Genomic DNA, 12,678 nt, shown 5'->3' with positions numbered 1-12,678 from the left:
TTAGCTCTGGAAATTGTTATATATGTCAATGCTGTTGTAATGAAATGCTTCTTCTAAGTATGTGGTTATTAAATAAATAATTTTTAAAAACTGTTAAAAATATTTTATTTATTATTTTTTAATTTGATGTGTATGAGTATATTGTCTGCATGTATGTAAGTGTACCCATGTTGTGCAATGCCAGAGGAGGTCAGAAGACAGTGTTGGATCCCCTGGAACTGGATGGTTGTTAGCTGCTATGTGGGTGCTGGGAACCAAACCCAGGTCCTCTGCAAGAGCAACCAGTGCTCTTAACCGCTGAGCCATCTCTCCAGATCCTGGGTTGAGCTTTTTAATGTTTCATAATCTCAAGAACTCTATAATTAGAAAAGGGGAAACCTCAGGCTAGAAAGATAGCTCAGCAATTAAGAGCAATTGCTGCTATTCTGGAGGACCCAATTTGGTTCCCAGTTCTCCTGTCAGGAGGCTCACAACCACTTGTAGCTCCAGCTCCAGGGAATCTGCTATCTCTGAACTCTGTGGGCACCTGCACTTATGTGTGCACATATCCACACACAAATACATAATTAAAAATAAAATGTTTAAAATAAAAGAAACCTTCACACCCACTCTCCCTGCTGAAGCCCCCAACCCCCACTTCTCTGACATCTGCACTTGGCGTGGCCTGTGGCCTCACACTCAGGGTTATTTCTGCTTTATTAACAAAGCCAAGTGTGGGCCGGGCATGAAGGCCAGGTGAAAACGTGGGCTTTGCTTTTCTGCACCATCCCTCTCCTTTCTGGTTCTCAAACATCATTCTACTGCTCCCATGACTCTCCCTATGGGTAGCCTGTGTGACGACACAACACACTTCACTGAACCAGCCACCACAGTCATCTTCAAGTATGGAAAACTGTCATGAGAGAGGTGCACCTGCACCACGCTTGGCCAACACGTGCACCAGCCCAGAGATAAAAGTGGCAGAAACACAGTACAGAGATATAGCAGAGAGCAAGGGATGCTGAGAATCTGAGATCCCAGGGCCAGCAGAGACTCCATCCAGGCAGTGCTCCTTCTTTCAGAAAGACAGGCTGATGAGATCAGGAAGGCCCCTGCACCCTCAAGCACTGACAACACAAAAGGATGAAACAGAAACATGCCAGTAAGTCCTCAAGGCCTGACAACATTTCTGTGGACCCTCTAAAGTAACCCCAAGCACCCACAGGGACAAACTCTTTCAGTTTGGAAAACCCCCTCTCTCATTCTCCCATCCAAACCATGAAAGGAGACACAACAAACAACAGGACCCCATTTCTATGGGGGTGGGGGGAACACCTCACAGCCTGGGGAAACAAAACAGCTGCCGCACCAGACCTGGAAGGCAGAGATTCCAACAGAGGCAACATGGCTGCCAGGACAGGCCTGCTTGCAGACAGCACACGCACATGGCTTTCATGCAGCAAGCGTGTTTCGTCTTGTTTTATTTCCAAACACCCTCAGAGAGATGCCCAGGCAATAAGCATAATTAATTTATAGCTTTATGGCCCATCTCCCTAGACTTAACTGCTCAGGATTACCCTGGATTGTGATTAAGAGGCCCTTCGGGGCAGGTCCCAGGTCCTCATAAGACAGGGAGATGAGACATAAGGAGTCCTGAGTCCAAGAAATTGTCATGTCATGACCCAGAAAGGAATGTCTGTGGGCATTTGTCATCTTCCGATAAAATGCCACAGAAGTGCAGACTCAGGTGTACCCTGAGGCATGTACAAGAATGTTCTAGCAGAACCCTTGTGACAGTGAAAAACCAAGAGTTCCGTGAACCATGGAAGGGGTTAAGAAAGTGGAGTGTGTTCCCACTGTGGAGTACCATAAAACAACAAAGAAGGAAAATTCAATCACCTACCACATCATGTGGACCACACCAGTGTGATAGTGGGTGGTGGAAGGAAATGAGAGAAAAGGAGAGCACAGGTCACAATTCCATCCATGCAAAGATGGAAGCAAGGCTGAAAGCCATGGGGCCAAAAGTCAGGGACAGTGAGCCAGAGAGCCAAGGAGGAGCTGGGTTCCACCAGGCCAGGCTTCTCTCTGGGGCTGCTGGCCACCAGAGCTGTTCTCTTTGCAAGTTTCAAACCACTCATATCATTTAAGAATTTCAGTTTCTTAAACAAGTCACCCCAGTCTCTATATCCCAACATTCTGTGAGTGACCACTCTATGGTCCTGCAGTCCAGGAGGTAAGGATTCTACCCAGCAGAGGGATGGAGGGCATGACCACAGGGTTTGCAGTCCAGGGAGGAGACAGGTGGAGCACAAGGAAAATAACTGCAACAGCCATATGTAAGCATCAGGAAGACACTGGAGAGCCGCTGGAGGACAAGAGGGTCCAGGAGATTAGGGTGGGTCTCCTTGGAACTCACTATGTAGACCAGGCTGGCCTTGAACTCACAGAGATCCACGTGCCTCTGCCTCCCGAGTGCTTGGATTAAAGGAATACGCCACCACACCCGGCCTTGAATAGGGACCTTTTAACTTGATTTACATCCAGTTTGACCTAAACAGGCATGGGAGCAGGTGTGACTGAGCAGGTGTGCGGACAGATATGAAGCGTACAGGCATGAGTCCATGTAATGTGAGTAGACATGAGGCCGGGGGATTATACTGGCAGGCTGGGACTGGATGGTAGGAGAGGGGGAGGTGAGGTGGGAAGGAGGAAGGGCCACTGGCTTCGTAGGAGGTACCTGGAGCTGCCTGGGCCTGAATATAGGTGAGGGGTGAGGAGGGGTAAGGAGATGACACCCAAGTACCTGAGTTGAGCAACGGAGGTGGGGCATCATGGAGACTGGAACAGAGCTCAGAGAAGATGCCAGAGGACGAGGCAAGGGCCAAAATTCATACCCGACTCTACTCAAGAGAAGAGTTTTATGCAACAACTGGAGAGTTGCCAGCTTGGGTGAAGGGTGGGTTCTACCAAGCCCACTCCCCAGGCAGGTGAATAGCCCTGGGGGGAATCCCCACCCACACTCCTACACACAAAGGAGTTAAGGCACATGGCTGCTGATCAGACATCACTCAGATTCTAGTTAAGGGTTCTGAAAGCTACAAGCATTAAGCAGAGGTGACCACCCACAGAAGTGCATGGGGAGCTAGCATGGGGGCATGTGCCTGCCAGCCCAGTGCTCAGAAGGCAGAGGCAGGAAGATCTCTGTGAAACCAAGGCAAGCCTGGTCTACATAGTAAGCTCCAGGCCAGCTAAGGCTACAGGGAGACCCTGTCTCAAACAACAGCAACAAAACTTTAAAAAAAAAAAAAAAGGTAGTGTTGCTAGGTTGAAGAGAAGAGGACTCGAGGGAAGGAATGCAGTGCTGGAGAGACAGGAAGAGGGTGAGGGTAGACTCCTCCCCAGGGCTCAGAATCAGCACCCGCTCATGGTGGGACCCTGTGGAACTCCCAGCTAGCCCATGGATGATGCTGGCATGGTAGATGTTTCTCAGGGCGGTGTTATATTTTCCACTTATCTCCAGCTCCCTATTTGGAATACTGGATTCATCAGGATCCCCAAAGACTAATGGGAAGGCAGGCTGGCAGCAGATGAACTCCTAGCACCACCCTCCCAGCCCCATGTGGGGTCTGGCTACCGCAGGACACTTACCAAACCTGCAGGTGCTGACGTTTTGGATGCCAGACTCGCGGCATGGGCAGAACCCTTCGTTGGGTGGGTAGACAGACCCATTAGCAAACAGGGTTTCAGGGGCTATGAAGCGATATGTGGGGATGCCTTCAAATACCCCCGACTCCTGGTAGACAAAATTCATGGACCTACAGAGGAAAGGCAGGGTGAAAACCAGTTTCAGAGGATGGTGCCTGGAGGTGTCCTACAGAGGAGACCTCTGAGCTGATGTGGCGCCATGTCACCTGTCTCACCTGTCACCAAGGAAACTGCAGTGGTCCCTCTGTGTTCTGCCTGCCCCCTCAGTTTCACATCTACCAATCCATACTCAAGTAGGTAAGTTTCAAAATAAGAACTCAGCAGAGTCAGGCACATCTGTAACCCCAGCACTTAGGGGCTGAGGTGGAAGGATCAGGTGTTCAAGGTCATCCTAGGCAACACAGTAAGTTCACAGCCTCAACTCTATGAGACCCTGTCTCCCCTAAAACATTTTTGGAAAAGTTGCACGTGTGGCAAATTTTCTCCTTGCTACCCTATGAACAACAAGAAAAGCCAGTGTTCACACAACATCCCCACAGTGTTGTGTGGTTAGCTACTGCTACCTGGGATCATCTGACACTCAGAGGTCAGGTCTCACACAGAAATGCTGTGAATTTTAATTTTTTTAAAATTTATTTCAATTTTATGTGTATGAGTGTTTTGTCTACATGTATATAAGTGCTTCTGTGTGTGAAATGCCTGAAGGGGCCAGAAGAGGGTGTCAGATTCCCTGGAACTAGAGGTATAGACAGACAGTTGTTAGTCATCATGTGGGCACTGGGAATCGAACCCACCTATCCTAATTGCCCTCTATTCACACCAGTGTACATCCTCAAAAGCACTTCTGAACAGAAATAAGAACCATGTGACGCACTAGGTCTAGGGTCACCACCACACCCATCTGTCCAGTTCTCAAAACAAGGAGAGGCCAAATGGGATGGACCTCAAGAGGACATGACACCCAGATTTCCAAGACCTGATCCTCAAGCAAAGGCTCATCCTTAATAACATTTGGTTTAGATCCACTGGGTCAGATAAAGTTTCACAACGATGTGAAATTCCATCTAGAATCACCTGGAAAGAAAGAAAGTCTCCACTAGGATTTGTCTAGATCAGGTTGGCCTGAGGGCATGTCTGTGGGGGAGTGTCTTGATTGTTAATTGATGTGGGAAGACCCAGCTCACTGTGGGCAGCACCGTCCTGGGTTTGGGCCCTGGACTCTAAGAATGGAGAAAGTGAGCTGAGCACTAAGCAAGCCGGCATGCATTCTCTATGCTCTGGACTCTGGATGTGATGTAACCAGCTGTTGCAAGCTCCTGCACTGTGGCTTCTCCCCAGTGATGGACTGTGACCTGGAACTGTGACCTAAAGTAAACCCTTTCTCCCCTAAGCTGCTTTTTGTCAGGGTATTTTATCATAGCAACAGAAACGGAACTAGGACATGTGGCAACTGGAAGTTTAAAATGGCATTGTGATTTGTTTTCTATTTTATTAGGCAGCACCAGTTTAGAGGATCCTATCTAATCAATGGTAACTTTCCTAATTCTAGTCCTGTGACCATGTAAAAGATGCCTTTGGTTTTAGAAAACACCCCCTGAAGGACTGAAGGAAAGGGGTACCTGGCCTGCAGTCTGTTCTCACGGCATTCTGGAAAAGGGCATATAGAGGAGAGCACAGACCATGGTCCCAGATGAGTGAGAGAAACACTCCAAGCAACGGAAGAAGTGACTGGGGTTTGGATGAGCACCTCTCAAAGGCCCTGGGATGAAGGGCTGGCCCCAGGAGGCATGATGGGGTGAAGGGAACCTGTAGGAGGTGGGGTCTGTCAGGAGTGTTTTACATCTCTGGGAGAGATGTAAGGTTTTTTTCTTTCATTTTGTTTTTTTGTGTTTTGTTTTTTGAGACAGGATCTCCCTGTAGCCCCAACTGGCCTGTAACTCGCTATGTAGACCAGGCTAGCCTCAATCTCACAGAGATCTGCCTGCCTTTGCCTCCCAGTGCTGGGACTAAAGGTGTGAAACCAACTGAAGAGGATTTTGAGATCACAGGCTCTTCCTCATTCTTGCTTTCCCTTCAGGGTCCTGAGCTGAGTGGCCTTGCTTAGCCACAAGCTTCTCAGAAACATCAGTCAGAGGCTGGGCATGGTGGTACACACATTTGATTCCAGCACTTGGGAGGAAGAGACAGGCAGATCTCTGTGAGTCCAAGGCCAGCCTGGTCTACATAGCAAGTTCCAGACCAAAGACAAACAAACAAACAAACAAAAACAACAACAACAAAAAACATTCAGAATGGAGTTACAGGAGAAAATGAATTTTTTTTCTTTCTGGTGCTGGGAATTGAACTTGGGGCCTTATGCATGCTAGGCAAGCACTGTAACCTCAACTACAGTTCAGCCACAGCCCAGCTCTCTCACACCTGGCCTAGCCATAGCTCAAAAGCCACAGAGACAACTGACTATAGACAGAAACCTCTGAAACGGGGAGCCAATCTTACCTTTTTCTCTTTCTTTGTGTCATGTGTACCTGTGTGAACTCCTTTGACTTCTCACCCAGTCTTTGGTTTACTTTCTCGGTGTGTGGTGTATGTGTGTGTGTGTGTGTGTGTGTGTATCACTGGTGCGCATGAATGTGGAGGCCAGAAGTCCACATTGGGTGATTTTTCAATGGCTCGCCACATTATTTTTTGAGACAGGGTCTCTCACTGAACTTGGAGCTCACTGATTTGCTAGGCTGTCTAGTCAGCAAGCTTCAGGAATCATCTTGTCTCCACCTGGGGTTCTAGGCAGTGTGTGAGTTCTGGAAATTGACTTACATCCTCTTGCTTGCACAGCAAGCACTCTACTGACCAAGACTTCTCCCCAATCCCAAATTATCTTGACAATCTGGTTTGGTGATGGAGGCTGGCTGGCTCAGCTGGGTTGAAGACAGTTGGGAGCCACTGAACTTTTCTGGCAACTTCTCTCTCAGTTTAAATCCTATTTGGGGGCTGAGTTGTGTATCACTTGCCCACCATGTGCAAGGCTATGGGTTCCATCCCTGCAGCACAATAAAATAAAGCTCTATTTTGGAAAGTGGCTGTACATGGAGCAAATGCACATACACTCCTCTGTGACACTCTGTACATCACTCCAAGGCCCTGATGGGGACAAAGACACCAGGGCACAGGATCTTTGCCTAACCTGTCACAGCCCTGCCCATGCCTGGCACAGGGCTGGGCTGCCTGTGTTAGCCAGAAAAGCAGAGAACTCAAAGGTCACCTCGGTGAGCTCCCAGGCCAAGGACATTTCCAATGTGTCCAGAATGGGACAGTGGCTAGGGCACCACTTGGGAAAGGGTTCAGGGAGTCACTGTGTATTCCCAGTCCACAGATGGGATTCTGGGATAGAGCACCCCAAACTGCAAGGCCCCAGCACACCTCTGAAGCAGAGGAGTTGGAGACAAGGAGTGCTGAGAGGGAGCTGCATGCAGCAGCCACAGGTACCGGACCACCAGCCAGGGGAACCCAGGCCTGGCTTCACTTCACAGCTCCCCTTGGTGCCCCCCCATCTTGCCCATTTTTTGTCAGGCCTCTCACCACCACCACCTCTGAACCCCTGGCAATCACCCGGTAGCCTCTCTGGTTCTGCATCAGCCTATGAAGTAACAAAACCGTCTGAACATGACATGTCACCCATAGGCTTGTGAGTTTGGACACCAGTTTGTGTCACTGTTTTCCTTCAAGAGGAAAATCCTTTGGAATCAGAGTCAAAATAAATTCTTCCTCCCTCAAGTCTGTCCAGTATTTTGCCATGGCAACAAGAAAAGTAACTCCACAGTGCCAAGGCCCACTGACCGAGTACATGATGAACCAGGCACTTAGCACACACCCTGTGAGCCACCTGAGTGGGCCCTGAGCCATCCCAGAAGCAAATCCTCTGTCCAGAGACTGGGAGGCACCATGGGAGCATTACCTGCAGGCCTCGGGGCTGAAGAATTCCAGAGAAGATTCGGGAGTCATGAATGGTGCCCACATCTGCCCGGAAGTCCCATTGATCATGTTGCACTGATCTGAATGCCAGTAGTCAATCTGTAGGAAGAAGTATTCAGCCAAGGCCTGCACCCTGCACACACCCCAGTACCATTCCCTATGGTCAGGCCATTCCCCACCCTGGCATAGCTCAGGCTGTGTAGATTAAGTGTCTGGTCCAGTCTCCCACTCCCCAGAGAGGACCCAGAACACATGGATTCAGTTGTATCATCTATAAAATGGTCCTGTCATCTACGTCTCTCTGTCCTCCATGGTGGAAGTCAACACATACCCTACAAACACAGAAAGCTGGGAAATAGCAGGGAAACTAAAGTCACAACAGGGGCAGTCTGAGACCTGGGAACTGAACCCACCAGAGTAACTTCCTCCAGATGAGAGACAGACTCAAAACCAACACTCAAGCAGGGTGTGGTGACTCCCACCTTTAATCCCAGCACTCAGAAGGCAGAGACAGGTGGATCTTTGAGGGCTCCAGGCTACAGAACAGTCTTAGTATGTAGTCCAGGCTGGCTTCAAAGTTTTACTCCTCCAACATCAGCCTCCCTCAAGTCTGTCCAGTATTTTTCCATGGCAACAAGAAAAGTAACTCCATAGTGTCAAGGCCCACTGACTGAGTACATGATGAACCAGGCACTTTGAGCACACACCCTGTGAGCCACCTGAGTGGGCCCTGAGCCATCCCAGAAGCAAGTTCCATACCAGTCAGGGGAACGTAGTGAGACTCTGTCTCAAAAAACCCAAGCAAAAAACAAAAACCTCACTCACTTTCCACCTTCCTCTACAAGGAGGACCATTAAAGCCAGGCATCATTTAATATTAAAACAAAGCTTGAGAGAAATGTGAGAGACACCCACTAAGCATGGTCCTTGGCTCGGTGTGGGACCCACACCATAATCCCAGCACTCAGGAGGAGGCTGATGTTGGAGGAGTGAAACTTTGAAGCCAGCCTGGACTACATACTAAGACTCTGTTTCCAAATAAATTTTAAAAAGAAAAAGGGTGGGACCAGAGGGATGGCTCTGCGTAAAGCCTGATGACCTGAGTTCATATTCCTGAGACCCACATTGTGCAAGAAGAGAACCAACTCCCAAAAGTTGTTCTCTGATTTACACACACACACGTGCACACACACACACACACACACACACACACACACACACACACACAAAGTAAATAAACTTAAAAGGAAAAAGTGTAGGGAACGTACTCAGTTGTAGAGTGCTTAAGTTGTATGTACAAGGCACTAGTTTTATCTAGAACATCACAAAAAGGAAAAGAAAAAAATAAATAGGTAAGGGCCAGAGAGGTGGCTAAGTGAATAAAGGTGTTTGCTGCCAAACTTAATGATCCAAGTTCAATTCCTGGAACCCACATGTTGGAAGGAGGGAATTCGGGGGTCCTCTGACCTCTGACAAGCACATGTGCACTATGGCATACAACACGCACACACACACACACACACACACACACACACACACACACACACGTTAATGTATAAATAAATAAATAAATAAATAAATAAATAAATAAATAAATAAATAGCTGTTTCTGGGAATAAATGGTGATCCTGTCCCCAGGCACTCATTGGGGTATAACTTCTCCTGATCCCCCAGGGTCTTTGCAGTGAATGACATAGAAGTGCCTAGAGGGTAGACCACTGCACAATCATTTCAATATACTCAGAAAAGACACGGGGCATGGCTCAGCACTTAGAGTACCTGCCTAGAGGCCACCAGTGAGGGACAAGGGGTTCAGTGGATCAGTGGTTGGTGCACTTGCCTAGAACCCCTAATGAAGGACGGAAGATGACCATTGAGCCCCTGCCTAGAGTCCCCCAGTGAAAGGCTGGGGTGTGATCAGGAGGAGAGCCCTGCCCAGGATGCCCTGGGCTCCATCCTCAGGACCTCATCCAAAAAACAGCATAAACAAATTGGCCCCAAAGAGAAAAACTAGTTGCAAAACAGCACATGACAGGACTTCGGTGTGTTCAAAGAGGGAAGGAAAACATATTTCTTTGGATATACAGAAGTTGGCAGTGGGTAAAAACAGCCAGGAAGCTGGATCCTAGGAGCACCATCAGGTTTCCTGTATGGGCCGGGAGGGCTCATATTGGGTGCCAGGTGTCTATTGTCTTATTTTTATGGGACTATCTTCCTGTGCTCCTTGTAAATCAAAACTCAAGGAAGGAAGAGTGAAGAGTTCCCAGCAGAGGCAGTCCAAGGACAGAGCCTGGACCTGAGAAGTCCTCATGTGACCCTGACAACCTCTCAGAGCACTCACCATCCCCCAGGCTTGTCCCTCAGAGGCTCAAGACTGTCATCCCTGGCTCTCACCTTGCTGAGCCCATTCCACTTGTCCACAAGGTGGATCTTGCTGAAGTTCTTCACGCCAGTGAACACAGTGAAGATCCCAGAGTCTGAGTTGTTCATCTGTGGATAGGGATAGGGAGCAGCATCCTTAGCCCTGGGTCAGGGACAAGGGACCTGGGTCCAAACACAAGCCCATCCATTCTTCAGCTATGGACTGGACCAAGGGGGGACTGGAGGCCTTAAGGAGGGTTGCTATACCCCTAGTGCTAGAGGCTTGGGATGGGTTTCTTTCCTGGCCCAAGGAAGTAGCTCTCTGCCTGGGTGGTTGGCAGGTTACCCCACATACCTTAAACAGCCTGGATGGATCTTTTTACCCAAACTCCCCTGAACTCCCTGCCACTGCTGTGGTAACCATGGATGTGTGTAAGGACTGGGTATTCCTCACCTGAGGGACTTCCATGAGCAGAAGGGTACCCTGGCCTCACACCTTGGCTCAGAGTCCCAGTACAGAAGGAAATGCTGCTGTTTAGGTCACTGTGACTCAGGCTGTGCATGCCAATGGTGCCACCTGCCAATCCTCACAGACACCCCCCCCCCAGTGTGTCACACTGTCCTGACAGCCTGCCCTCAGAATAGCCTTGGAGGGCATGTCCCCCAAGCAGCTCACTGATTCAGTGGTACTGGGAACAGAACCTATAGCCTCACACATGCTGGACAAGCACTCTGCCACTGAGCCATATCCCCAGATGCCTTTACTTCTCCTCTCCTCACTTGTTGCCCAGGTTAGCCTTGTAGTCCCTCTGTAGCCCACATTGACTTTGAATTAGCCTTCTTTCTGTCTCAGCCTCCTGAGTACTGAGATGATAATCCTTCTCCATTAGGCATGCAGTATATATGAACAAAGGCATAGAACACAAAGCCCCCAGGGGAAGGTGTATGTTGAAGCACAAAGGAAAGGCCATCAATGGAGAAACTAACCAGAGGTCAGGAGAGGAACATGTCTGTCAATCACAGACTGTCTGAGCTGAATGACTGGGGAGCAGGGCCTACCCTCCTCACAGCTCTGCCCCTTCACCTGTCCCCACAGAGCTGGGGAGCTACAAACCTCAGCTGTGAGGAGGCGAGAAAGGGGCTTGTGCAGGGGTGCTGGGAGAGCAGGTTTGAAATAGGCCTGGACTTGGGGCTCCTTAAGAGCTCAAACGCCTGGGCACCAGCTGCTGCTCTCTGTCCCTCTAGTTAAATGCTCACTCCATGGGATCCTCATTGGTCACTAGGAGATGTGTGTAAGGACTGCTTCACTATAAAACTCCAGCCTTAGGAAGGCAGAGGCAGGCGGATCTCTGTGAGTTCAAGGCCAGCCTGGTCTACATAGCTAGTTCCAGGCCAGCTGGGGCTACAGGGAGACCCTGTCTCAAAAAGACCAAAAAATAAAATAAAACAAAACTCCAGCCTTTCTCAGCATCAGCAGAGAAAGGTCTACATTTCCCAGCTTCCTCTGTAGCTGCTAAGGGTGTGTGACTAAGTTCTGACCTTTGAAAATGAGTTTTCTCCCCCAATAGAAGGCGAAAGGAACATGCTGAATTATCTTCCAATCCCCGACTCCCTCCCTCCATCACTCACTACCACATTACCAAGGGTCAAGACTGAGATCAAGGGGCTGGAGAGATGGCTCAGTGGTTAAGAGCACTGGCTGCTCTTGTAGAAGATCTGGGTTCAGTTCCTAGCACCCACATGGTGCTGTAATTGGTTTTCAGGCTGTGTTCATGGAAGACACTTACCCCAACAAACAGGCCAAACTTGCCCTTAATGGGGAACATGTTTGGGAAGTACTTGTTGAGGAAATTCACGAGGGGGTCATCATAGCCCCACAAGATCTCTCCAACTGTGCGGTTCATAAAGGCGCGCTCGCCCATGGTGGCCAGTCCCAAGGTCATCATGAACTTCAGGCTTGCAGGTTTGTCCTCCATCATTACAGCAGCCCCCTGTGAAGCCAAGGACACAGGTCGGAGACAGACATGATGGGTCCTTCTCCCCCACCTACAACCAGGCTACAGGGAAAAAGTTCAAGTCCTGGGGCCCCCTGGCATGGTTCCTTCTCTGATCTCTGATGCCAGGGCCACATGTACTGTTGAGAACACCCCAGAGGTTCTAAGCTAACTCTATGCAGGCTTAGAACCCAGGCCTGCCCATCAGGAACCTACATCTCCCCACTACAACCATGGTAGCTGTGGACAGACATCTGTGGCCTGATGAGTAACCAGGACAGAACACACAGAGCTGGGGGACAGAGAAGGCAATCCCCCTGATGGCCTTGCCCCTGAGAATTTGTGAGGCTGTAGCCATTGAGGGGGCAGGCTTGCCAGAGAAAAGCGTCAGCAAAGATCTGGTACTCTGTTATACATGGGATAAAGCCACACATGATGCCAGGTCAACCCCTCAGTTGCTGCTCTATCAGTAACATGACCCCAGAAACTGGGAACTTGGAGCATATTGAGAAAGCCTCTCTCTCTCTCTTTCTCTCTCTCTCTCTCTCTCTTTCTCTCTCTCTCTCTCTCTGTCTTTCTCTTTCTCTCTCTCTCACTCTCTTTCTCTCTCTCTTTCACACACACACACACACACACACACACACACACACACACACACACACACACTG

General features: G+C 49.3%; 1 protein-coding gene across 2 annotated transcripts in view; it reads right to left on the bottom strand.

Moving 5' to 3' along the window:
- Scarb1 (scavenger receptor class B member 1) overlaps positions 1–12,678 on the bottom strand; it is a 76,510-nt gene that overhangs the window by 18,942 nt on the left and 44,890 nt on the right. For both annotated transcript variants that reach the window (XM_008839249.3, XM_008839250.3), the window contains exons 4-7: positions 11,804–12,007; positions 10,050–10,145; positions 7,640–7,755; positions 3,631–3,797 (exon numbers count right to left, since the gene is read on the bottom strand). In XM_008839249.3, coding sequence (XP_008837471.1) covers positions 3,631–3,797; positions 7,640–7,755; positions 10,050–10,145; positions 11,804–12,007 — 583 coding nt within the window. The remainder of the gene's footprint in view (positions 1–3,630; positions 3,798–7,639; positions 7,756–10,049; positions 10,146–11,803; positions 12,008–12,678) is intronic.

The sequence above is a fragment of the Nannospalax galili genome, unplaced genomic scaffold (assembly GCF_000622305.1).
Source record: "Nannospalax galili isolate Female #2095 unplaced genomic scaffold, S.galili_v1.0 scaffold218, whole genome shotgun sequence".
Classification (NCBI taxonomy): domain Eukaryota; kingdom Metazoa; phylum Chordata; class Mammalia; order Rodentia; family Spalacidae; genus Nannospalax; species Nannospalax galili.
The sequence above is the reverse complement of the archived record's forward strand: the minus strand, read 5'-3'. Positions and strand labels throughout refer to the sequence as shown.